This window comes from Chenopodium album, chromosome 19 (genome assembly GCF_948465745.1).
Source record: "Chenopodium album chromosome 19, dcCheAlbu1.1, whole genome shotgun sequence".
NCBI lineage: Eukaryota > Viridiplantae > Streptophyta > Magnoliopsida > Caryophyllales > Amaranthaceae > Chenopodium > Chenopodium album.
Window position 1 is genome coordinate 28,339,303 of NC_137852.1, and position 24,811 is coordinate 28,364,113.

Here is a 24,811-nt window from a genome sequence, read left to right on the forward strand (position 1 = left end):
GGAGAGGCAGCTCCGCCTCGATTCAAGGCCTGGGCCTTGGAAATTGGCTACGAGGTGTCCGATGACGAGGAGCCGGCTGAAAATCAATGGGAGCAAACCAACTAGCAAATATTTAAAACGGCCGCAAAATAAAAATGGAGTAAGTATTAAAAACGGAGGGAGTACAAACTAGCACTCGTGGCATCACATGTTGTTGTTTATTACGGAGTGATAGGAGAAAATGGACTTGCCAGTTGCCACTTACCCCTCTTTTCAAGGTTTCAGACTTTCAGTCACCAACCCTTTACCTTTCCTTATATTAACCCACTATCTAGAAAGCCCGAGTGTTTTTCAATCCCTTATACTTTTCTCTTGTCCTCTGCAATTCCCTAATTCAAAATTTCACTGTAAACAAGATTCAAGCTATCAACAATGGAGTCTCTTACTAAAATCAATTACAAGCAGCCGCCATTGCCGCTCTCTCCCCGCTACCATAACCGCCCATCTTTCTCAACACCCATCTCTTCAATCTCCTTCAACACCCAATTTTCTCGTCCTTTCCCCTCTAAATCGTTGTCATTCAAAATTACATCTAGTTCATCTCCAAATCCATCGTCAATGGCTGATAATACGAAATTATCAGCAAAACATAAAACCCTAAACCCTTTCTCTCTCCTCAAAACCCCTCTTTCAATTGCCGTTGCTGCGACCGCAATCTTCTTCTCTGGGTTAGGTTACAGGTCGTTGACTGCAAGAGCTGAGCCGGCTGCACCGCCTATGGTTGAGACATCGGAGAAGGAAGAAGAGGTAAGTTTCAGCGAGGAGAGAGAAAAAAAGCTCGAGGAAGCTGTTGCGGTGAACCGGAATGATGTCGAAGCATTGAAATCGTTAATGGAAGTGAGAATCAAGAACAAGAAGCTTCCAGAGGCAGTGGATGTGTTAAACAGGTTGATTGAGCTGGAGCCAGAGGATGTTGAGTGGCCATTATTGAGGTGTCACATGTATACGTATATGGGAGAATCGGAAATGGCAAAATCGGGTTTTGAAGAGATCATAGCTAAGGACCCGCTTCGTGTCGAGGCGTTCCACGGTCTTGTAATGTCTGTTTCGCAAGGCGAATCGGATGTCAAGCAGATGGAGGAAGTCACTAGGAGGATTGAAGAGGCGACAGAGACGTGTAAGAAGGAGAAAAAGAATGAAGAAATGAGGGATTTTAAGCTGTTGATGGCGCAAATTCGAGTTATCCAAGGGAATTATGTGGAGGCATTGAAGGTTTACCAGGAACTAGAGAAGGAAGAGCCTAGAGATTTTAGGCCTTATTTGTGTCAAGGAATTATTTACACATTGTTGAGGAAGAAGGATGAAGCAGAGATGCAATTTGACAAGTATAAGAGGCTTGTGCCAAAGGGTCATCCTTATGCAAAGTATTTCGATGAAAATATGCTTGCTACTAAGCTATTTTCACAAATGGGAGAGAATGAAAGAATGAAAATGGGGTCACAAAATTAGTTGCTTGAGGTTAAGGAAATTATATGCATAGCATGGTTTTGGTTTTTATTTTGCTTTAATTTTATTTCTAGTGTTAGTTTATGTGTTAAGAGTTTTACCATTATTAATCGAAGATCAAATGAAAATCGAATTGAGTTATTTAGAGGCAAGAGAAAGACTATGATTAGTTTTGAAAATGGCATTGTAGTACATTGAGTAATTTTCAGTCAGAAATGAAATAATTAATTTCAGGGCTTGGTTACCTTTTTTATACTTTGTATGTTTGTCATTTGTGAGGAGTAATTTCAGGACTTGAAAGCAAATGTCATCAAAAGTAATTTGTTTTAGATTTTCATGAATCAGCGTAGCTTTGATTTTTATGGATAGATTGCATATTGGGCTGGCCAATATTACATGTATGAACTAGTTTTTGAGGTTTATATGTCTTATACTCTTATCACAAGCCAAAGAAAATCCATGATTATGAGTTGTTATATGGTAGTATGGTACATTGTATGAAAGTTGAGTTATTTGGTTAATAAACTACTAATGTACAATGCTTGCTTCCCAGTTTATTTGATTATCATACACTGCATGAATAATCTCATAGGAATATCCAAAGGAAACCCTAGAAGCATTAATAATTCACAACTGTATTTTCTTGATAATTTTCGCAAATGTGCTGATATCTTTAAGTTTGGTAGAGGTTGCATATTGGGTTGGCCAATTTACGAGCAAGTTTTTCTAGTTCATATGTTGATATTCATTCTTACTGGTTTTGCTAGGGGACTGGGGAGAACGATAATTTTATCCTCCTTTTCTTAGTTTTGCTAGCAATTTGCTTAAAATCATCCTTGATTTACCTACATGATTTCAGCATTCCAGTTAGAAGGTATTCCTGATCTATTTCTAAGATATGTTTCTTATGCTTATCTTTGGCGATTATTGAACTTTTTGATTGAAAAGATAACACTGAAAAATAGAAATGGGGAAGTCACGCTTGGTTTTAACGATACTTCGACAGTGAAGCCTCTCCAAGAAAACAATCTACCTTAGCCGCATAACAGAGTTTAAGCCATTCAAATTCACTCCTCTCAAGGCGGGCAACTTGAGGTGATGAATGCTTAGCTAGGAGAGCTTGTAAAATGATTTAAGAGGGGAGAGAATCTGAGAATATCAACCAATTCCCTCTTAAAATCTTGCAGCTGAGAGGTGATTTCAGTATTATCAATTACTTATATTTCTTTTCTTATGTGTGCCACATGCTGAACATTCCTTCATAAACATGAGTTATTTGGTGAAGTTCTTATTCGGGTGATGTTTGAGATGCTGAACATGTTAATTTTTGTAAGACATTGTACATGATTCAATTCATGATTTTATTCTATGTTACAACTTTGTAGAATTGTAGTAAGAGACATTAAAGTTGGTATGAAGTAGCAGATTGATTCATATTATTCTATTGGAAATCAGGAAACAGAATAGTCATATGTTACTATGTACAATATACGATGGGTTAGCCTGTACTGTAGCTAGTATATTCTGCTTGACAAATTAGTAGGCTTGAAAAATAAGAAAAAGTGCAACCTAGTGAATTGCCAGTATGTTGTATGAGTTTAGGGGAAATGAGTTCATTTTAATACATGCATTTGACTACGAGGACAAGTTTTTTTTTTTTTTTTTTTTTTTTTTTGCTTTAATCGAGTCGTTGATATAGTTGTTGATGTTGTGTTGTTATTGTTTATGCTGTTATTATGTTTAATGTGAGTGTCAAGGAATGTAGAGAGAATGATCTATTTATCTATAACACTTATAAATAACACTTATAAATATGCAAAGTTTAGTAACAGTAACTTTGTGCGTTATTACATCTTCAGCCCCGAAATTAATGAAATGCCGAAATTACCCTTTGCTTCATGCTTGACAGCTTGAGTGATTTATCAGTTATCACCGACTTCCCTTAGCTCTCTTTCTTCTCATCTCAGAAAGAAGCTCAGACTTTTTATGGAAACAAGGAGAGAGAAAATATGTTTCCTTCAACAACAATGGCGATGAGCTCAAAATTACCATTGGAGCAGTTTCTGAGGTTAGTTTTTTTCTTTGAATTAGTTGATCAATTACCACTCCTCTCTTGTGAATTCGATTCCTCCAGTTTCGGCCCGCCGTCTCCGAGGTTCCCGTTCAGTCTGAGGTAGATGAAATTGCAGAGGTAGCTACAACAATTTCTGCTAAAATTCAGAGGTAAGAGGATACGATTTATGGTGATTATAAAGCACCACAACTAATAATCAGCAAATCTAGAAATCCTTAATTCCGAAAAAAAAAGCATGTTTTGTGCTTAGAAATTGAAGCAAATTTCAGCGATTAATCATCATTGTACTCGATTTGATAAAATAACATCAATAATCAGATAAATATCAACAAGATTACTATCATCAAGTTCAGAACGAATCAAGATTAGGTATGATAACATAAGTAAAAACCCTAAATTATGAAGAACGCATGAAATTTGAAGATATATACCTGATTAAGTTTGAATTGAAGATTAAGCTAGCAATCTGACTCAAATTAGTAATTCAATCATCCAATTTTTTGCTTCTTCCTTAAACCTCCATTGCCATTTCGCCATAGATGAAATCAACAAAAAATGAAGAAATGAAACACTAATCTGAATAGAAATTAAAACAAACCCTAGAAATGATCGATTGTTCGAGATTGATTTGCTTTTCTGGGGGGATTGTTTGATTTGGGTCGACGAAGTAAGTAATAGAGGAGAGAGAAAGGAAAAAAAATTGGGAGAAGGAAGTCTAACTATCAGAAGAATGGGGAGATATTCAGCTTCGACCTTTTCGTGATATGCCTACCACCACCGATTCCCCTCCGTCACAGCTTTTCGGTAGCCAAAAAAAATAAAAGATTATTGTTGTTGTTCATTTGATGGTTTTTTTTTTTTTTTTTTTTTCTGAATCATTATATTTCTGAATCGTCCTTCCTTTTTTCAGCTTGTTTCAGATGTATAATGTCACTTTATGAAGTCATGTGTATTGTTCAGCAAAAGTTGTCTGCATATTACAGTCTTGATGGCCTTGGTGTCAATAGGATCTCAGATTTCTTGAAGTTCTATTTACTGTTTATCATGGTGATATGAGCTGAGTGCCAGAATTCTTAGATTAATTTACTCACACGTTTTTATCACTACCACTCTTTAATTTTATTCTTGATAATCTTTTGACTCTCTTAAAAGTTTCATTTTTACTTGGGTGCTCTTTCTTTGTCGGACGGTTCCTTATAATGATTCATGTTAGCCGAACCCAAATCATTTTGGGACTAAGGCGTTGTAGGCTCCCTAATATTTTTTTCAATCTTTTCTTGGATAAAGGCTCTATATCTTTTCCATTTATGTTGTCACACATTCGTGTTAAATGGGTGTGTAGTACTTCTAAGGTAGTGTTTGACTTTTAATGTTGTTTTGTTTTTATTATTTATTATTTTGGTTATTTTCTTCTTACTATTCCATTCAAAGCTATGCTTAGCCCGGCAGATAGTGCCTCAATATGTATTACAGTGGCTGAAGTAAATCATTGAGCTTACATTATATTAAAATTTAAAGATGTTTCTCTAGCTCAGACCAACTCCAAGTCCTTTTTGTTGCTGACGTTTTCTTTGAAATTGATTCTTCAAGCTGAATGTGCTTTTTTTTCAACGGTATTTTGTGTTGTGCTGGATTCTTCCTATCAAGGACACATTTGGTTGCGAAATTCTGATGAAAGTTATTCAACAGAGATAATTTGGTAGAGGGAAGCAGGAATGGTTGGATTACTGAAGTGACATTGGTGGGGTTCACATCATTTGAAGTTTTTGCACTCCAACATAGTTCTTCAAAATCCAAGGAGGTTAGTGAAAAAGTAGATTCAATATATTCCTGTTTCTTAGTAGTTTCCTTGATGCATTGTTTTTGGACATCAACTATGGGGTTTGACCACCACTTCCTCCACCCTTCCTCTTGGAAGAATAAAGATTAACTAGGAAGAAATTTTGTGCATTGGAAAAATATATTACCCTTTGAATTCTAAGCATTCTGTGGAATTGTAGAAAAGAATTTAAGCAGGATGATTATAATCCCATTATTGAGGATTTGAGCTGGAGAAGGTTATTATAGTGTTAAAAGTTTCCATGCTTTGTTTTTTCTTGTGGTGTCTTGTTGTAGCCTGTAGGGCTTTATTTCACCTTTTGGAAGCCTGTGGAGTCTACTTAAACTCAATTAAATACTACTCCCTCCGTCTCTCTAAGGTTGCCCCATTGGCCATTAGAGTATATAATAGTTTTATTTTTAGTTGGGCATTAGAGTATATATCTTTAAGTTTTAGTTGGGTGGAGTTGATGCGAGAGAAAACTGGTGGGTTCAGATGTATGTGAGAGTTATGTGGCGGTCACTCTTGACCATTTGTGGTATGGGCCAAACTTAAAGTAATACACCAAAAAGAAAATTGGGGCAATCTTAGAGGTTCAGAGGGATTACTATTATTTACTCTTAGGGACATAATTGAAATTACTTTAGTTATTGACAAAACCTTAAGCAGTACAGCCCCTGTGATTATGGCAGACTGAGTTAGTTGAGCATAAATTCCCAGGAATTGTTTTTTAGTTTAACCTTTTGATTTATGTTCCACAATTACATGGTATGCTCACTATGTTGGCATCGTCCATTGTAACTACTAATCAATGTTGACATTTTTGGCAGGAGGAAAGTCTAGAGTCTAGGCATGTTTGTTGCCTCTTATATTATTGCATGTTTCTTTGCGTAAGACATCTTTGTTGCTTCTGTTAGGTTGCTAACCTTTGATAATTCCGAGAGCATTGCATTATCATTTCCTTGAATTAATGGCGTTGGCCGCTGTATGCATGGTTTCTATTTTGGATTGGATTTGTGTGTGTTCTTATTAATACTTCATGTCCAAAATTTGTCTTATTTGACTTTGCAGATCCAAAATTTGTTAACTTTAACCATATATATATGAATACAAAAGTTCTCCACATGAAATCTTATTAGATTTATGTCACATACAAGTATATATTAATATTAAAGATTTTACATATTTAATTAACGGTCAAAGGTGTTTTTGGTAAACCGCATAAAGTCAAATGTTAAAATTAATTTTAATTATATTAGTTATATTATGTTGATGTCGTAGTAGTCTTAATAGATATGATTGGCTGATAATAATATACTTGTCAAATTATTTAGGAAATATGCTTGTTTAGTGGTTGGAATTTATAGATGGCCCGTTTAGATTCGTTGGTGGAAACTGGAAAGGTTCCTTGAGTCCTTTTCAATTTCATGTCACAATAATAAAATTAATACTTCGTAATAATTATCAGATTGAAGTCTGGTTGATAAATGATGATCCAGGTAATATCAATGAAAGGGAGACTCTTAAGTTTTTGCTTATTTTGAAGTTTTCAGTTGTTTTAAATGCTGTTGTCTTCCAAAGAGTTGGTAGAGTTAGACCAAGTATTTGCTTGGGAAGCTGTCAAATGGGTATGAATCTTGTATATACGGGCTCTAATGTACGAAGTATATGTAAATACCACGAGGAAGCTTATAACTATTTATTCTATTTTTGTAAAGGGTATCTATATTCTCCCATTGCTACAACAATATCTTATGGAGTAACTTTTTTTCGATTTTGCACATTACTACTTCGTATTAATTTTGTTAGTAAAAGCAGGAATATCCGTGTTCAATTTTCACCCCTTTACAATTTTGGACATGGGTTTGCTATCTCTCTATCTATGACCATATTAATTTGCCTCCTTGATTTTTTGTTTGTTGTCGCAGGTATAGTTGTTGGTATGCAAAATTCAGAGGTGAATGACATAAGAAACTAAATTTACGAGTATGAAATAAGAAATTGAAGACCATTGTAGAGGCAAATGAGATAAAATTTGGCATGCCAAAGGTTTGTAAATGGCATTGTTGCTGCTCTATTGATATTACTGTATGCCTGCACTCAAGTCACAACGTCGTCTGCAGCCACCTATATTCCCATACCCAAAACCACACCCTTACTGCTTCAATTACCCATCTTCGTTTTGGGCCTCGGCCATTATTATTTACTCCCTCCGTTTCTTTTAAGGATGACGATTTTTCTTTATGTTCCACGTCGGCTATGAGTTGGTGAGAAACTAGAGGAGACTATTGCGATGAACGGCGGCAGGGGTACTGGTGATGGCGAAGTTTCCAGCATCAGACTGCCGCTATCTCAGGACTGCAACCACTTAAAATATAGATGAAACTCATAAACTTGTAATGTATTTTCTTTCCCTTTCAATTTGTTGTGGTTGAATAGAAAGATAGAAAAATTGCTCATTTCTGAAATATTAGGCTTCAATTTTTATAAACAATACTTCTAAATAGCAACTTCTTAATTCAGGCATTCTTTTTTGTCATTGAGCTATAAGTTTTGAGTTTTCTTCTCATTTTGGTTATAATATTCATGGGTGTGAAAATTTTTACTTTACTTGAGCTTTGTCATTCATTTGGGTATCCAATGTCTGTGAAATGATCTGATACAACTCATAATTTTGTTCTTTCTATTCTCTTAAATTTATTATCTGCAGTATGATCTTATATGATAGTAATTGTTAGTTCAATTATGATTGCATTTGTATAATTGATCATAATCTCATAAAACCCAAAAGGGATCTTATTTAATTGTTATTATATACTTGTGTATGTATTTCCTTAAAAAATTATTAAATTCATGTATTTGTTGGGTTGGATTTAGAAAAGATTAAGACAAAAAAAAAAGGAAAATTATGATGGACTAAATTTAGAGGTTGATTTTAGGCAATGTATTTGATAAGACCCTTATATAATCTATGTAAGCTTTGAGTAGAAGATGAAGAGTTCTAAATTTTGATTAAGAAATTGATGATTTACTAAAATTGAGTAGTTTTTTCATTATTAGCAGGAGTTGAAATCAATAAAATGTGTATAATGGAGATGTGATCGACAATTCAGAGTGTGAATCCTCCACTAGCACCTCCATTGCCCGCTGCACAACCTAAGAGGGTTTTGCTTAAGTCCAAGGGCATGTCATCTTATGAAGACCAAGGCTCTTTGAGCACTACAATAACGGATTTGTATGACCGCCTTTTTAATGAAGATTATTGAGCTGATGTTGTCATTCATATAGATGATGGTGGCCGAATTTATGCCCATGCTAATATATTGGTAAGATCTTTCAGAACCCATTTGACTATTTGAATTTTTTTTTTTTTTTTTTTTGAATGAAATTAGACAATTCTTAATTTAGCTTGTCAACTTTGATCAGTGATATGCACATTATTTTTTTCATGTTGACTGCTGTGTTTCTGCTGTCATTCTGCAGCTATAACCCAGAAAGTATGGAGGAATATATTCTGCACCTTCTGCTATTGTCTCATGTGTATGTTGTTCCTCATTTGAAAAGGGAGTGTGAGGTACATCCGGAGAACGACTTGCTTAACATAGAGAACAGTGTCGACGTTCTCCAGCTCTGGAATGCGATGAAAGAGGCTCACCTAATCCTAGAAAGAGAGTTTCTAGCGACTGTGGCCGAAGCTGATAGAGTAAGTATACAATTATATGGTGCTCTATGTCTGTCTATATTAATGTTTATTTGTGAGTATATTCTCATTTGCTCAATTTTGGACTAAGCTCAACTTTTGACCTCTATAACTTTGTAAGTAGTTAATTTATATGAAGGGATCTAGAGAAAATGGGAGGAGTATAAAAGTGTATTTTTTATATTTTACTGAACCATTTCTTCTAGGGTTCCTTAGATACTGTAAAATTTTTTTGGGTGGGAATTTTTTGGCATCAAAGATTAGGTGCGACAGTGACACTAGGTTTATAACATTTTGATTTCAATTGGAGTCGGTGTATAAGTTGTATCAAGTGAAATTATGGTGGTTGTTGCTACTGTCAGGGCTGCTGGAGCAATTGCGGAGGTTTATTTCTGTGGATTATACAGGGCACTAAACATGTTTAAAGGAGTTTCTGATGGTAAAGGGATCAGCAATTGGTACTTAAGAATTGGGTGGTAAGTGATCCCATCCATCTCTAATTTTGTTCTAATATTCAACCAATTGGTTTGGAATATTTGCTGTTAAATTTCCCCCTTAATTCATAGTGGTGGACATTGGTGTTTTGTATCAGCCTAAGATTTATGTTCAGTTATCACTTTGCTAATTCAGGTGTAATAAGCACCGTTATTATTTCCTCTCTTTTTTCTGTATGCCTACTTGATCCTTTTGGAGCTTTCAGTATGTGACTTTGTATGTGTTCGTGTGTTTTGTTTCTGGTTAGCAGAGCCTTCGAGTTCTCATTTTGCTTTTATTAAATTTTGGTATTGATGGAGTGAAATTGATCTACGAACAAACAATGATTAAGTACTCAAACTATCAATTTTGCAGGTAAAGGGTAAAGAACTATTTTAAAGAGATCTGCCATCACTTGATGATTCCCGTGCTGAACAGCTTCTGCCAAGATGTTCGACTTGGAAATCAAACACAACCCCAGCTTGATTTTTAAATTGTTAAGTAGTACTAATTTAGGCTTGGGTTTCACATATTTGTTAGAAATTAGAGGTAGATTGGTGCTTATTGATGGTCTTATTTTCTTTTAAATGTGTGGCTTCTCATATTTGTCTATTTTTTATACAGCTTGGTGGGTTGAACTCCATGTTCGTTGTTGAGCATACTCTTTCTACACCACTAATTTCAAAAGTGCCCACAATAATTTGGGGTGGATGTATCTCATGGATCACCAGAGCATTCTGATGTGCCATCAATTGCTGCTGTAAATTTCTACACTCCCCCTTCCTTGTCATTTCCGGAATTGAAAAGGAAAATTTGCTATTACCATTAGTTAATGTTGTTTGTTCTCATGCTTTTTAGGTTAGCTCCAGGGAATGGTCGTTGATTTCACAATATAGGGCATCTAAGGACTTAGTCTTTTAAGGTCGAAATGATTGGTCGTTGATTTCACAATATAGGGCATCTAAGGACTTAGTCTTTTAAGGTCGAAATGATTGGTCGTTGATTTCACAATATAGGGCATCTAAGGACTTAGTCTTTTAAGGTCGAAATGATTGACAATTTTGTGTCTAAGGCGAAAGCATCATGAGATATGTTTGCCGAAGATGTTACTCGTGTAAATTTTGTCTTAAGCTTAAGCAATTCTAAAATGGGTCATTATAGGCTCTGTTTGATTTATATGTCAGTTGAACATATTATCATATTTTGGGTATGCGTTGTTGCTTGATTATTAGTTAAGCTCTCTGTTTTGTTTTGTTTTTTTTTTTTTTCAAAACCATTTAGGGTTGCCCATGACTATCATCCTTCGATAATTTTCAACTTTCGGAACCAAATATATTCCAAACTTTTGGCATGCGTCTTTGATGAGAAGTGGAACTCAAAGTTTGTGGTGATTGTGGCTTAGAAGAATCACCAAACCAAGTTTTCCGGCCTAATGCTCTTAAGAAATTAAAAGATGCTACATGTTTGGTTTTGTTGGTTCTATTCCAACACTTTAATAAAAAATAATTGGTTGTTGGCTTTGTAGGTTATTGCGATACGGCTTCTAAATTATTACTCAATAAATGTAATTTTAATTTACTTAACATCATACATGTACAATTGTACCCAATACATATATATTCAAAATAAAATACAGTTATGAATAAAGAAAACATATCATTTTGCACCAAAATGACAAGTTATTACGGAGTGAAAAAGAAATTTGGGGTTTACATTTTGAAAGGTACGACCTATGAATTTGTGTCCATAACTTTGAAATGCGGATGTTTTGATCAAATGGTTTTGCTTTTAAACTCATTATAAATCTTGGGTTTATTTCCTAGGTGTAATTTTTTGGTTCAAAATCTGTCAGTAATGGATAAATATTATATCTTATAGCTTCGTGCATTCAAAATTTGAGATTTACGCTCTATTTGGATAGCAAAGAAGGAAGAAAAAGAAGGAAAGGGAAAAGAAGGGGAGGGGGAGGTGAGAGGCTTCGAGGAAATTAAAGGGAACGAGATGAAGAACTTTTTAATGACTATCTTTACTATGTAATGATTGTAATCAAGGAATACGTAAACAATACTTTTTGAATAAATTTTAACTTTTTAAAACTTACCTATTATGGACTTGAAAAAAATTAGTCAAGTCATTGTAGTGGAGAGAGTTGATATCCTTGAAGAAGATAAAGTGGTTTTGGGGACGAGGTAACAAATACATACAATATTTGGAAGAGAAAGAAGGTCTGGGACAAAAAGAGAGTAGGAGTAGAAAGAGAAGGAATGGGAGCAAAAGAGAGTAAGATACAGAGAGAAAGTGAGATGGACTAAGGAAAAAACATAGTAAGAGAGAGAGAGAGAGAGAGAGGGGGGGTTGTAACAGGTGATTTTCACCCTACATTTCCAGTTCATCTTACACTATAATATCAATTCTGAAGTGGCTTGGGCATCATCAGTGACCAAGAATGGAACTTATTTCTAATGAGTAAAATTACGAAACACGTTATGTACATGATGTTAGCCGTAAATAGTCATAGTTAATAAAATGTATAATTTTTCAAAATAAGAAGAATTTATTTGAGAAAATGGAAAGCCCTAGACAACTTCCTTAACCCATACGCTGCTTTTACCATTCACATGCATACAAACCTAAACTTCACAATCATTAAAACATATCCAATTAACATAAACCAAATTTGCATACATTTTAAAAATCTTCAGGATAACACACATATTATCACGAGCAAATTTACATATCATAGCGTTGGGGGGTGCGCGTGTATTTGATAAGAATGTCATAAATAGCTACATATCTAAAAAAACAAGAATAAAGGGAAGGAATGAAGAGATAGCGAGAGAGAAAGAAAGAGAGATTTGATAAGATTTAATAAGATTGAGAAAGATAAGTCCTCTCATATTAGTGAAGCTATGCGAGGAAGGTATATATTCAAGTAGGTTGGGATTTACCATAATCATCTTTGAAAATTTTTAAAACGCATAATATATATATATATATATATATATATATATATATATATATATATATATATATATATATATATATATATATATATATATATATATATATATATATATATATAGAGAGAGAGAGAGAGAGAGAGAGAGAGAGAGAGATGCTTTCTGTAAAAGCATGCCTTACTTTATAATACATCTGTTTAGTCAAAAGGATGGTCTCCTAAACGAGCTATTTAAATTTGCATCGTTTTAAATATAGTATGAAGGAACAAAATCAAAAGGATTAAATCTAATCTGTGGGGTTAATGAATAGAAATCCGCTCTTTTAGCTTTTTGTTTGTAGCTCTAGAAACAACTGAATAGGCTTAAGCAAAAACGCATTTTTTGATCAATTGTATATATAACGCGCTATTTTTACAACGCAAATAAATCACATATAAAACTACTTCTAATAAACGATTTGTAAAATATACTCTATAATAGTCTTCACTATTTTATTACAAAACCGCAACGTAATACTGAATACTACATGGACCATACAGATTCGCGAAAATTACTTATCTAACCGTCGAGGGGGCACGCGCGTAGCGCGTGCACCAACGACTAGTTTTTATAAAACCACCAATATTTGTTTAGGGTTGAAATCTTTTGTTGCAGCAATCATTTAAGGGTCTTCTGATCTGTCTTGATAATAAAATGGCCCACAACAAGATACTGTTCCCATTTTTAATAAACTGTTTAGAAAAGTTTGGAATAGCCAAGACTGGTGACGACACTAAAGCAGCTTTGAGTTGCTCAAAAGCTAATTGTGCTTCTAAAGTCCAATCATAACCATTTTTCTTCAGCTGGTCTATTAAAGACTTGCTTAGAACTGCATAACCCTTCACAAACTTCCTGTAATAACCAGTCAACCCTAAAAAGCTTCTAAGTTCTTTGACATTAGATGGAGTAAGGCAACTATTGACTGCAGCCACCTTTTTGGGATCTGTCTCTACACCATTTTTTGTAATATAATGACCCAAGTATTCCACCTTGTTTGCAGAAAAGATGCATTTGCTTTCCTTAATAGACATACAGTGTTCCTTCAGCAAAGTAAACACCTCAGCTAAATGCTCCCAATGTTCCTTCAGAGTTTTACTGTAAGCCAAGATATCATCAAAAAAGACAAGCACACACTTTCTCAAAAGTGGCCTGAAAACATGGCTCATCCAACCTTGAAAAGATGAGTCAGTCCAAATGGGATGACTAAAAACTCATAATGACCTGTATGAGTCTTAAAGGCTGCCTTAAACACAACACTTGGATTCACCCTTAATTTATGATAACTAACTCTTAAATCCAACTTAGTAAAGACTCTAGCACTTGCCAATTCATCAATCAACTCATCTATAATAGGAATTGGAAATTTGTTTTTGACAATTCTATTATTAAGCTCCCTGTAATCCACACATAACCTCCAAGTGCCATCCTTTTTACCAACTAAAACTGTTTTGGGTGTTTTTGTCCCTTGGGAGAGTTACAACTCAAAGACTGGTCCGGAGGGCTTCTGTACCTGCAAAATCAACGGAGACACCGTTTAGGTGGTGCTCCGCCTCCAACGCTCAAGTTAGTAACTTGAAGGAGAGAAAAAGGTGCGGAAATTTAGGTGTGGATCTGCTAGGTTTTCTAGCTCAGTTGTCTCTATCAAAGGGACAGTTTGTAGTGAATGGGAAAATGTGCCCTCCAAAAGAGGGGAATCTCCCTATTTATAGGGTCATTGGGATTTGTGCCCCTGATCAGGTGACGGAACCCTAATCAGAGATGGGCTGCGCCGTATTACGGCTTTCTCGGGATTTAGACCTGAAGGCCGACCTTTTCCCCTAATATTCGGAATGACACGTGTCAAACAATGAAAGGTCCATTTTGGACCATCCCCGGGCTGACACGTGTCACCCTCTTATTGGGCCACATGGAGGGGTAAAATTACCCTAAACATTTGCCCCTCACAGGTGTGACGTGGCACGCCACGTGGCATCTGTGACACACGTCACTCTCTGAGTGGTGGTAATTTTACCGCCTAAATTTAACTTTTCAACTTTTGAGTAAATTACGGGAATACCCCTTCATTTACCCTCTTTATATAGCCGTTTTACCCTCATATTTTCGTTACGCTTCACAAAAATTTCAGAGTAAACTTAAGAGAGAATCTTGAAAGAGAGAACAGAAGACATCCGTCTGAGTCAGACGCAATTTCGAAGAAACTCAGTCGCACCAACACAGGCCGACCCGTCTACCTTCAGATATCAAATCTAAAGGTACCGTCTCTGACTCTTTCAGCTCTTTTTTCATTTTTCCGCCTGTATATATTCCTTGCAATAAATGGATTCATCACCAACACACACGACACAACCTAGGGTAGAATCCAGCCGTTCACCAGGGACGGCTGAGTCTAGGACTGGTAGTGCCGTCTCAGGGTGTTGGGACCACCCTCATGCTTGGATTCCGACCATTTGCGCGTTTGTGCAGGACACAATGGCTCGGACTATGCAGACGGCACAGGATCCAGATTATAGGAGCGATGGCTCAGGCGGCCAAACGCTTGAAGGGGAGACGTCTGGCTCTGGACACCAGACGGCTCCGGAGAGATCTCCTCCGCGTGGCCTCCCAACTCCTCCTGATTCCTTTTTGGAGGAATGCGACCAAAGCGTGGAGGAGGTCAACAACCAAGGCGGTGAGGAGGCCGCCTCAGCTTCCATATCTTTATCTGGGGAGGAGACGGGAAGTGGTCTTGACGTCTCTTCCTCTGAAAGCAGTGACGATCTTCTCCCGTTTGAGGATAGCGAGGAAGAAGAGAGGAAGACGTGGAAGGAGGAAGATGATCCCTTTAAGATCCACGTCTCCTCAAAAGACATTGATCTTATGGAAAAAGGTCTTGATAAGTTTTTGAAGGCACACCCCATGGGAGACGGGTGGAAAATAAGGGTGCCTCGCCCAGACGGCACCATTTCTTGGGAAGACACCGAACGCAACGCAAACGGCTACTTCGGAAGTTACGAAGCGACGTTCAAGGTGGGTCTTCGCTTCCCCCTTCACCAGGCGGTGAAGGCAATTTTGAGAGTACCCCCAAGTTTACCTTTTGCTCGTCCTCGAGCAAAACAAAGCAAGGAAGATCAAGGATGAAAAATTTATTAAAAAAGAAAAAGAAAGACTCAAGATAAGAATATACACTAAGACTCACTGTCGTAGGAATCACGGTTGTTTTTAGCTACAACAAGCCCTTTAAACCCCAAAGTCGCCTATGAGGACGAGTGAGGTCTCGTAAGGGTATCCTAAGAGTTTGACCCATAACTCTCATAGCAATACAAACAAGGCAAAGCATGAAAAAGAAAACAAAATACAAGAAAAGCAAACAAATGTTCATGAAAGGACTTTTGCAAATGTACAAGCACAAGTGGATGCGAATCTTTCTAAACAAGTAAGGGAGTGCACGCTCCAAGATACCCAAGGTTGATTGAAACATAAATATGCTAAGCATAGGAACTAGCTTTCACAACCCACTTTCATCCCAAACAATCTTACCCCGTTCTTCCTAATAGCTTCAAATCAACCTCTAATTAGCATCCCATTGATTCCATGAAGGAACCGGAAAAAGAGAATTTTTAGGCTACTCGACATCTTGACTTCTGCATTCCCTCTCCCTATTCCTAAGACTCACATTCCTCTCCACCGATGAATGACTCAATCATGTAGGTCAAAAGGTCTTTTCCCAAGGTTGTAACGTTAAGGCAATAAGGGTGAAGGTAGGCTAAAAATTTGAAATTTGGTGGTTTTCCTAAAAGTGAAGCAAAGAACGGGCCCTATCTTAGAATCACAATCAAGTAAACACCAATCCAAACAAAAATACTCACACCCCCAAGCTTATTCAAAGCTATAAACCACAAACATATACACAAAAAGCGTGAGAACGCTTCCCCCCAAGCTTAAATGGAGCATTGTCCTCAATGCTCAAAAAGGGAGAAAACTCACATCAAAATAATTTGAATTTTTCATTTTTCACTTTTTTTTTTTTTTTTTTTTTTATAGTGCTTTGTCCTCGCCTCTTTTAACTTTGGACGGCTATTTCGATTTTGCACTTATTTGTCCATGCCTTTTGTAATGTAGGACGGCTTTTACTCAAACTCACTTGCCATTATTCAAAAAGAAGAAATAACACAATCTTGCTATCATAAGAACCAAACATTTCAACTTCTCCACCACAAACTCCATCAAGAACGAGCAATTGCTTCACAAAAACCAAGAAAAGAAACAAAAGGCCAAAGATCTAAAGATGTCGTGGCTTGAAAAGAAGGTATAAGGCTCAAATGGTTGCAAGAAGGCAAATGTAAACCCAAAAATAAAGAAAGAAACAATCTATCCTAAAAATGAAAAAATACCACCCCGAAAATATGCCTTTGTCCTCCCTAAATGGTTCGGTCTCGGATTCAAGATCTATGAGTCAAGTGTCAAGATTAGGTTTGCAAGAAGTCAAGGATCCATGCCGCTCATACAAGTAAGGTAGAAGGCTTGAAAAACATAGAACTCACATGGTTGTAGCAAAAACTCACTATTGGTGTCAAATCGACTATAGGAAGCAACTACCAAACATGCCACAAACAAGTAGAATCCGGCTTCATGTTCCCACTAGTTCTAAACAACTACCTTAGCATGCTTTATCCTAGAATCAACCAAGCGTACTCTCAAACCGTGCACACCATTACCATTTAGGAAGAAAAGCATTCAATTATACAAGTCCAAATGTTATTATGTCCAAAGCAAGAACAAAACAAAACACATTGCAAATTTGCCTTGATAGAAACAAAAATCTTTTTGGAGTTTTTTCAAAATATAAGAAACATGGAAAAGCATATACAAAGGTGCATAACACATGAGGATCAACATCCCACCAAACATGATAGAATACCCTCCCCCAAGCTTGAATGAGACAATACACTCAAATATAAATCATATAATCCATGGGAGGGGAAAACAAGGAGATTAATCCAACAAACCAACATATGTCCAACATGGCATCATCCACTAGAGAAAGAGAAAGGAAAGATATTACCGGATATTAGGTGGGTGTAAATACCCGCAAATGACCCAATTTAAACCTTTCAAAGCTAATTTCTCAAGAATTAAACCTTGTCTCCATATGCTCGCAAAGATAGGAGTCAACCTTCCTTGATTCTTGATCCAAATCGAAGCACCAAAGTATATCAAGTCATGTACCTAGCAAAAGGCACACAAAAATTTCCATGAGAGAAAATCTATTCTAAAAAGAAAAGGAAAATCTAATCTAAAACACGGGTTACTTCCCGAGAAAGGCTTGCTTAAGGTCCAAGCTTGACTGCTCTAGTAAAATAATAATTCAACGATCGCAAGAGCTTGTCAAATGCACTACTACACATTTCATATGATAGAAGGTAGGCAAATGACGGAAGAAAAACGTGCAACAAGATCATTGCACGCAAGTGAGAAGGGAGGTGCCAAAAGAAAGAAGAAGAAGGATCAAAAGGAAAAACAAGAAAATAAGAAGAAGAAGGGGAAAAAGAAAAAGAAAAAGGCAAATCCTCCTCACTAAAATATTTTTGGGTGGCAACATCACCCTCTTCCTCAATTTGAGACAAATGACCCACATGCAAATCCTCATAGACAAAAGGGTCCCCAATAGGCTTACCAATAAAGGAAGGGAGAAAAATAGGGCAATAGGGGATGTGGTCAAACTTTTGAGAGAAAGGGGTATGAGAAATAGGTAAAGGGTTCGCGACTCCCTCAACACAAGGTCTCTCATCGCCAATGAGGGCATGCAAATCAATCATAGAATCCTCAAAAGAAGAACACTCATGATCACCATCTCCCTCAAACATCCAACTCCCAAGAGGAATCACATAATCTCCTCCACTACCTTCATGAACAATAGCTCCCTCAACTTCCTTGAAGCCTAGAGTCTCAAAACCATGCATGAATGGAGGCAAATTCACTTCAAAATCATCTCTCTCCCATGAAGCTTTCTCAATCAACTTGCTTAAAAGGCTATGGCTATTCCTTATGCACTCAATAAACACATTTGACATAACCTTAAACGAGTCCAAATACTCATGGATAGAAGAGTCACATTCATACATTTGAGATTCATTACAATGGGTGGGAGGGTTGGGATTTTCAAATTCAATACTCTCTTCGTTCTCAACTTCTTCACCATCGCTCATATGCTCACCAATGGTATCCTCACACACTCTTGGTTGCTCAAAATCACCATCATCATCCTCAACACACACATTGGATTTGTTATTTTCACATACAAGCATCAAAGATGACAATTGGCTTTTTAGCTCTTCATTTCTCCTTCTTCCTTCCTCAAAATGCTCCTCACTCTTTTTCATCATCTCCAATTGACTTCTCAAACAATTAAGAGTAGACTCTATTTTAGGCCCAAGATCATCACCAAGCTCAACATGCCTAATTCGAGTTTCCAAGGTAGCAATAAGAGATTCAAAGGATGTAGGAGATTGAGGCTCAACAAAAGAAGAAGAAGTACAACCAAGATTGGAAGAATCAACATTGAAATCATGAGCATGTACATCAAATTGGGGGGTGGGGGCAAAATCAAGAACATGAGATTCATTATCAAGGGAACGAAGCACATCACAAGAAGGCATGGTAAATAATGAAGAATATTGAAACACACCATTAGCATCAACTTGAGCATGTACTCCATTATCATGAACAAAAGGGGAAATAGAGTTGAAATCATGTGTTCTAGGTTCACTAATGGGATCATGTGACAAATCATGGGAAATCATGCTAACATAAGAAGAATCAAGACATTGCACATCAATATTAGGATCATGATTACCCCTATTATAAACATCCCTATCAAACCAAACATAAAAATCCCAAGCATCATCAATTGACAATGCTCTAAATTCACCATTGTGCATGCATTCAACTTTATCCCTAGTTTGCTCATTCAAACCAAAATAACAAATCTCACAAGCCTCCCAAAGGCTACTACAATTACAATCAAGAAATCCCTCTAGTCTATTAAAACATTCACAAAAAGGCTCATTGTCAAATTGAGGAAATGAGAGACATGCCATTTTATAAAGGAAACAAAAACAAAATAAAAGAAAAGTATACACAAAGACCTAGACTCAAGCAATCAAAAACACTCAAACATAGACACCGTTCCCCGGCAACGGCGCCAATGACGTGGGGAAAACTAGGTCGTTGGGCTAATTCTCCCTAAGCCAAACAAAATTTATAAACACTCAACAAACCTAAATACAAGTATAGAGGTAAGTCAAGGGTCGAACCCAAAGGAACGGTAATGCCTAAGTGCTTCCAATTATATGCCTAAGCTAGGTCGAAGACAAGTGATAAAAGGTGACTCTAACAACTACTAAAACGAAGAAACCAAACAAATATAAGAGCTAGGGATTAGGATTCACTTATAATAGCAATGAACAATGCAAAGTGGAATGGAAAGTCGACTAAGTCAAGCAATGTGAGGGAAAATCAATCATGCAACCAAAAGAGCATGTCAAGCTATTCTCCTAGAGGTCTAACTAGCGTCAACTACGATAAACTCTAGCTTGGAAACATCACAAGACACCTCAATCGTGTAAATGCAAGCCACAAATCAATGGTCCGTATCAATGTGAACTTACAATGCAATCTAGTGCAATAATCAAAGTTAGCTACTCTCTAATTAATCACACACATGCACATGATCAATCAACCAAGTTTAATCACATCATCAACTCCATCAATTATCCCCAATTTACATCAATTCATTACATCATAAGCTTCACCAAATCCCTAACTAAACAACTACTCAAACATGATCATCAATTCTACCAATACAAACATGAATATCCAAAATCAATCATCAATTCATCAAAATCCAATCAAAATCAACAATCAAAACAATGAATATTAAACAAAGCAATAAATGAGATAGAGTTTAGAAATGCTCATTGATAATAGAGTAGATCTCCAATACAATTGTCACATTTGGATCTTCAATCTCTCAATCACCATTGAAATTCCTCAATTTCTCTCTCTAAATCTACTCCTAAAATTAACCCTAAAAACTAGAGAGAGAAGCTCTCAACTAAGCTAAGAAAAATGATCTAATTTCTAATTCTAATTGTCTAATTGTTTCTCTCTCTACCCAAAAATGGGTATTTATAAATACAAGGGTTAAAAGAAAATAAAATAGAAAATAAAATAAAAGAAAAAGAATATAAAAGGAAAAGGAAAAGGAAAAGGAAAAGAAAAGAAAAGAAAATAAAATAAAACAATAAAAGAAAAAGAAAGAAAATAGAAAACTAAAACTAAAAGGAAAATAAAGTAAAAAGAAAATGAAAAAAGAAATCATCAGCCACGCATTTGCTGTTCTTCAATTGGGACGAAATCCCATGCTTCGCACAGCCAACCTCTAATCACGAACAATCAAATTGCCTCTCATCATCATCAAACTTCATCAATCAACCTTTAATTCGAACCCAGCTGAGTGCGACCGCACTAGATGAGTGTGCGCCCGCACCTACTGAGGTTCGAATGAAGGTGGAGCTGCGGAGGAAACGCTGCTGCTCGGAGTTGCTTCGAGGGAGTTGCGCTGCTGCAATTGTGGGTGCGAATGGTAGCTGTGATTGCGGGAAGTTAATTGCGGTTGTTGTTAGTGAATTGGGGGAAATAAGGGGCAGCAGGGGAGGCTGCCAATGGTGGCTGCGATTGGTGGTTAAATGCGGGATTACGGTGGAGCTGCTGCTGGTGGAAATTTCGGTGGTGGATTTGGTGGTGTTGCGTGAAGTGATGGTGGCTGGAGGTTGGTGTTGCGTGGTGTTGCGGGGTGAGTGTTGGAGGAGTCTGCTGCTGCTGTTGCGTGAAAACGGGAAACAGGGGAGATTGAGTTTGTTGTTGTGAAGCAGGGGAAGAGAAGTGAGGAGTTCCTGGTTGTTGCCAACACCATCACCATCATCACCATGATGGTGATGAAGACCAAACTATGCATTAGCTAATACCAAATCGGACTTGGAACAAATACCTACAAAACACACATAAAACCGAGAAATAAAACAAAGTGAAATAAAACTAAAACCGACAAATAAAAGTAAAAGAAATAAAATGAAAATGAAAATAATAAAAGAAAGGAAAAATAATAAAATGAAAATAAAATAAAATAAAGAAAATGAAATGAAAATAAAACCAAATAAAACTAAAATAAAATAAAACTTAATCTTTAAAATCTAAAATAATGAGAAAACAACTAAAATAACGAAAATAAAAGAAATAAAGGAGAAAATACTACTACCTCCGTTAAATATTATCTGCAACTTTGGAGGAGTTTGCGGTTCACGATGCAAAATTTGAGGGGTGAAAATTAGAGTGAGTTTAGGGGAATTAATTAAAGTAGAGGAGAGAGAAAAGGACGGTCCCCCACTTGCATTTCAGTGGGGAAAGCTGTCAGTTTTTTGAGGGAAAGAGGTTTCCCTCTAAAATTTTCACCAAAATTTCAAACTCTTTGAAATTTTGGGAGATTCAAAACTCCCACCAAAATTTCAAAGTAAAAAACTGATTTTTGCATTAAAGAGTAGCATTTATGAGGCTTATAAAAGGAGCCTCATTCATTACATAACAATTCTTTGTTTCTCCCAAAAGACAAGCCATGAATTTTTTACAATTACACCAATTGTTTCCCAAAAGTTAGCACTAATCACATTCATTAGTTCCCTAATTATCAAAAAAAAAACCCTATCTAAAGTTAGTGCTGCACATCTTCTTCACATAGACAGACGCTTCATTGGCTTGGCACCTCCATCATCCATATAGCCTACCAGGACGCCCCTTCTTCACAAAAAAAAACCAGCAGGGACTCCTGTTTGATCAACCTAAAGCTGGACAAGATTCATGTGTAGTAAAAGTCATGGCAGAGTATGAAGAAGGGGTGTTTTTGGATGTTGATCAGCTTTTAACAGAAGAAGAACTAGCAGAGCTGTACTATGATTATGAAGAGGACATGCAAGATCAAGGCTTGTATGATGAATCTGATGATGAAGAAATGCAAGCACAGGGGCAGCAAGACAATAACCAACAGGGACAGCCAGAAACAGAAGTTCAACAGTACATTCAAGCACCAACAAGCAGAAAACAACTTGATTTGCATAAGAAGAGGGAGATTGTAGATGCAATGCTACTCAAAATGCACAATGGCAACTTACCAAGAGGTTACATGCAAGAATTGTCTCAGAAATTCATTATACACAAATCAACAATCACAAGGGTTTTGCAAGATATCAAAAAACAGTTGGAACAAGGTGATGTGATTGATGTCAGGTCCAAAAAAATTGGAAAAACAGGGCCTAAACCAAGGGAATTTACTGATGAATTCCTACAGTCAGTGCCCCTGCATCTTAGGCAGACAGAGAGGAGTTATGCAGCAGCACTGAAGATATCTCATGTAACTCTTCACAACTTAAAAAAGAAAGGTAGGCTCAGAACCCATACAAGCAGCAACAAACCAGCTCTAACAAGTGACCACAAAGTTGCAAGAATTAAATGGATTTTGTCACACATTAATCCAATCATAGGGGACTCAGACCCTACATTTGAGGAAATGGACCATCTCATCCACATAGATGAGAAATGGTTCTACCTCAATCCAGATAAAAGGAGATTTTATCTCCTTCCAAGTGAGGAAGACCCACACAGAGTTCAACAGTCAAGAAGATTCAAACTGAAAGCAATGTTTATGGCAGTAGTGGGAAAGCCATTGTATGGGACTAATGGGGAACTACTACATGATGGGAAATATGGTATCTTCCCTTTCACAGTCAAAGAGCAAGGAAAGAAAACAAGCAAAAACAGGCCTGCTGGAACATGGGAGACTAAGGCAATTCAAAATGTGAATAGGGATGTAATCAGGGATATGTTGCTGACAAAAGTCATACCATCTATCATCTCAAAATGGCCACAAAGTCTCAGCAAAAATGTCACAATTCAGTGGGATAATGCAAGACCACATCAGATTCCAAGAGATCAAGAATTCATTGAAGCAACAACTGCAAATGGGTTCAACATTGAATTGGTGTTTCAGCCACCACAGTCACCTGATTTGAATGTGCTAGACTTAGGGTTGTTCAGGTCAATTCAATCACTACAATATCAGTCATTTCCAAGCAACTTGGATGAGCTAGTGCAGAAGGTCATTGAGTCATATGACAGTTTCAAACCAGAGGTCAACAAGTACATATGGATCACTTTGCAAAAATGCATGATCATGATCTTGCAAGCACAGGGGGGTAACAAGTACAAAATTCCACATATGAACAAGAAAAAATTAGAGAATTTTGGTATTCTGCCAGACAAGGTTGAGGTGCAAAGGAACATAGTGTTGGGAAGTGTAGATTACCTAGACACAATGTTCAGGCCAGCCAATCAAGGGACACAAGATGCAGCAGAGGAAATGGAAGTGGATGCAGATTAGGGGACCCACAGTTTCATACCAGGTTTTGCACAGTTACAACATTGACTGCCACACATAACCACTTAACTTTTGTTTGTTCCATCTTATGTTGTTGTTAATGAATAGGTGGTTAGGTGTATTTTGTTGATTTAAATTGAACTAACACTATAGGCAGTCAAATGTGTACTCTTTTGTTTATGTGCATCAACTTTTGTAATCACTATCACAATGAAATGACAAAGGCAACTTAATGTAGTGGTTTACAAAAAATGGAGTCATCAGAAAGGGTTTTTTATTTTGTTGAATACAACACTTCACAACATTGTTCCCTCTACAACAATCTCAAAAAAGAGAGTGTTGGAGCAACTCAAATGTGTATAGTGTAATTCAATTGAGTCCCTTCATCATTTGACTCACACAAGGGTCTAATTTGAAACAGGAAAAGGGGGACTCTACACATTCATAAGCCAACAACCAGCAAGGGGGACTCATTAAAGCATTGCATCAACTACAACACCAAGCCATACACAGTGCTCTCTACAAAGCATGATCATTGAGAACACTGACTAAACCACCAAAATAAACATGTTCAAGCAAACTGACCTAAGCTTTCATCATTCATCAAACACAATCCCTTGTTCCAACTTAGACAGCACACAGTCATACAGATCAAGGCAAACAGATGAAGGCAGCAGAAGTAGTAGTGTCAAAAACAGCATCAGCATAACAAATTTACATAACAAGAACATGAATTCAGCCTCACACAGCCTTTCAATTAAGCCACAAGCATGCTCATCCAACATACCCATCAAAT

General features: G+C 36.7%; 2 protein-coding genes and 1 pseudogene across 11 annotated transcripts; 2 read left to right on the forward strand and 1 right to left on the reverse strand.

The window, feature by feature from the left end:
* The first annotated feature begins 257 nt into the window (after window positions 1-257).
* LOC145593552 (protein SLOW GREEN 1, chloroplastic-like) lies at window positions 258-10,728 on the forward strand. Of its 10 annotated transcripts, none has more exons than XM_081649814.1 (11): window positions 258-2,679; window positions 3,453-3,708; window positions 5,249-5,360; window positions 7,307-7,774; window positions 8,442-8,704; window positions 8,862-9,081; window positions 9,441-9,554; window positions 9,928-10,101; window positions 10,177-10,312; window positions 10,411-10,474; window positions 10,535-10,728. In XM_081649814.1, exon 1 carries the CDS (start codon window positions 412-414, stop codon window positions 1,486-1,488), a length of 1,077 nt encoding a protein of 358 aa, XP_081505940.1. In that variant the 5' UTR covers window positions 258-411; the 3' UTR covers window positions 1,489-2,679; window positions 3,453-3,708; window positions 5,249-5,360; window positions 7,307-7,774; window positions 8,442-8,704; window positions 8,862-9,081; window positions 9,441-9,554; window positions 9,928-10,101; window positions 10,177-10,312; window positions 10,411-10,474; window positions 10,535-10,728. The 10 variants fall into 10 exon arrangements, with proteins under 10 accessions (XP_081505940.1, XP_081505941.1, XP_081505939.1 ...); XM_081649815.1 differs by having other exon boundaries at window positions 7,307-7,427; window positions 7,605-7,774; window positions 10,411-10,728; XM_081649813.1 differs by having other exon boundaries at window positions 3,453-3,553; window positions 3,620-3,708; window positions 10,411-10,728.
* A 2,413-nt stretch (window positions 10,729-13,141) lies between these two features.
* LOC145594227 (putative mitochondrial protein AtMg00860 pseudogene) lies at window positions 13,142-13,717 on the reverse strand (annotated as a pseudogene).
* Window positions 13,718-22,458: 8,741 nt separating this feature from the next.
* Window positions 22,459-24,018, forward strand: LOC145594228 (uncharacterized). The gene has a single exon (XM_081650562.1). It carries the CDS (start codon window positions 22,459-22,461, stop codon window positions 24,016-24,018), a length of 1,560 nt encoding a protein of 519 aa, XP_081506688.1.
* Window positions 24,019-24,811: the final 793 nt, after the last annotated feature.

Coding starts and splice junctions, on each gene's coding strand:
- LOC145593552 (XM_081649808.1), top strand. CDS start 412: ATGGAGTCTCTTACTAAAATCAATTACAAGCAGCCGCCATTGCCGCTC.
- LOC145594228 (XM_081650562.1), top strand. CDS start 22,459: ATGGCAGAGTATGAAGAAGGGGTGTTTTTGGATGTTGATCAGCTTTTA.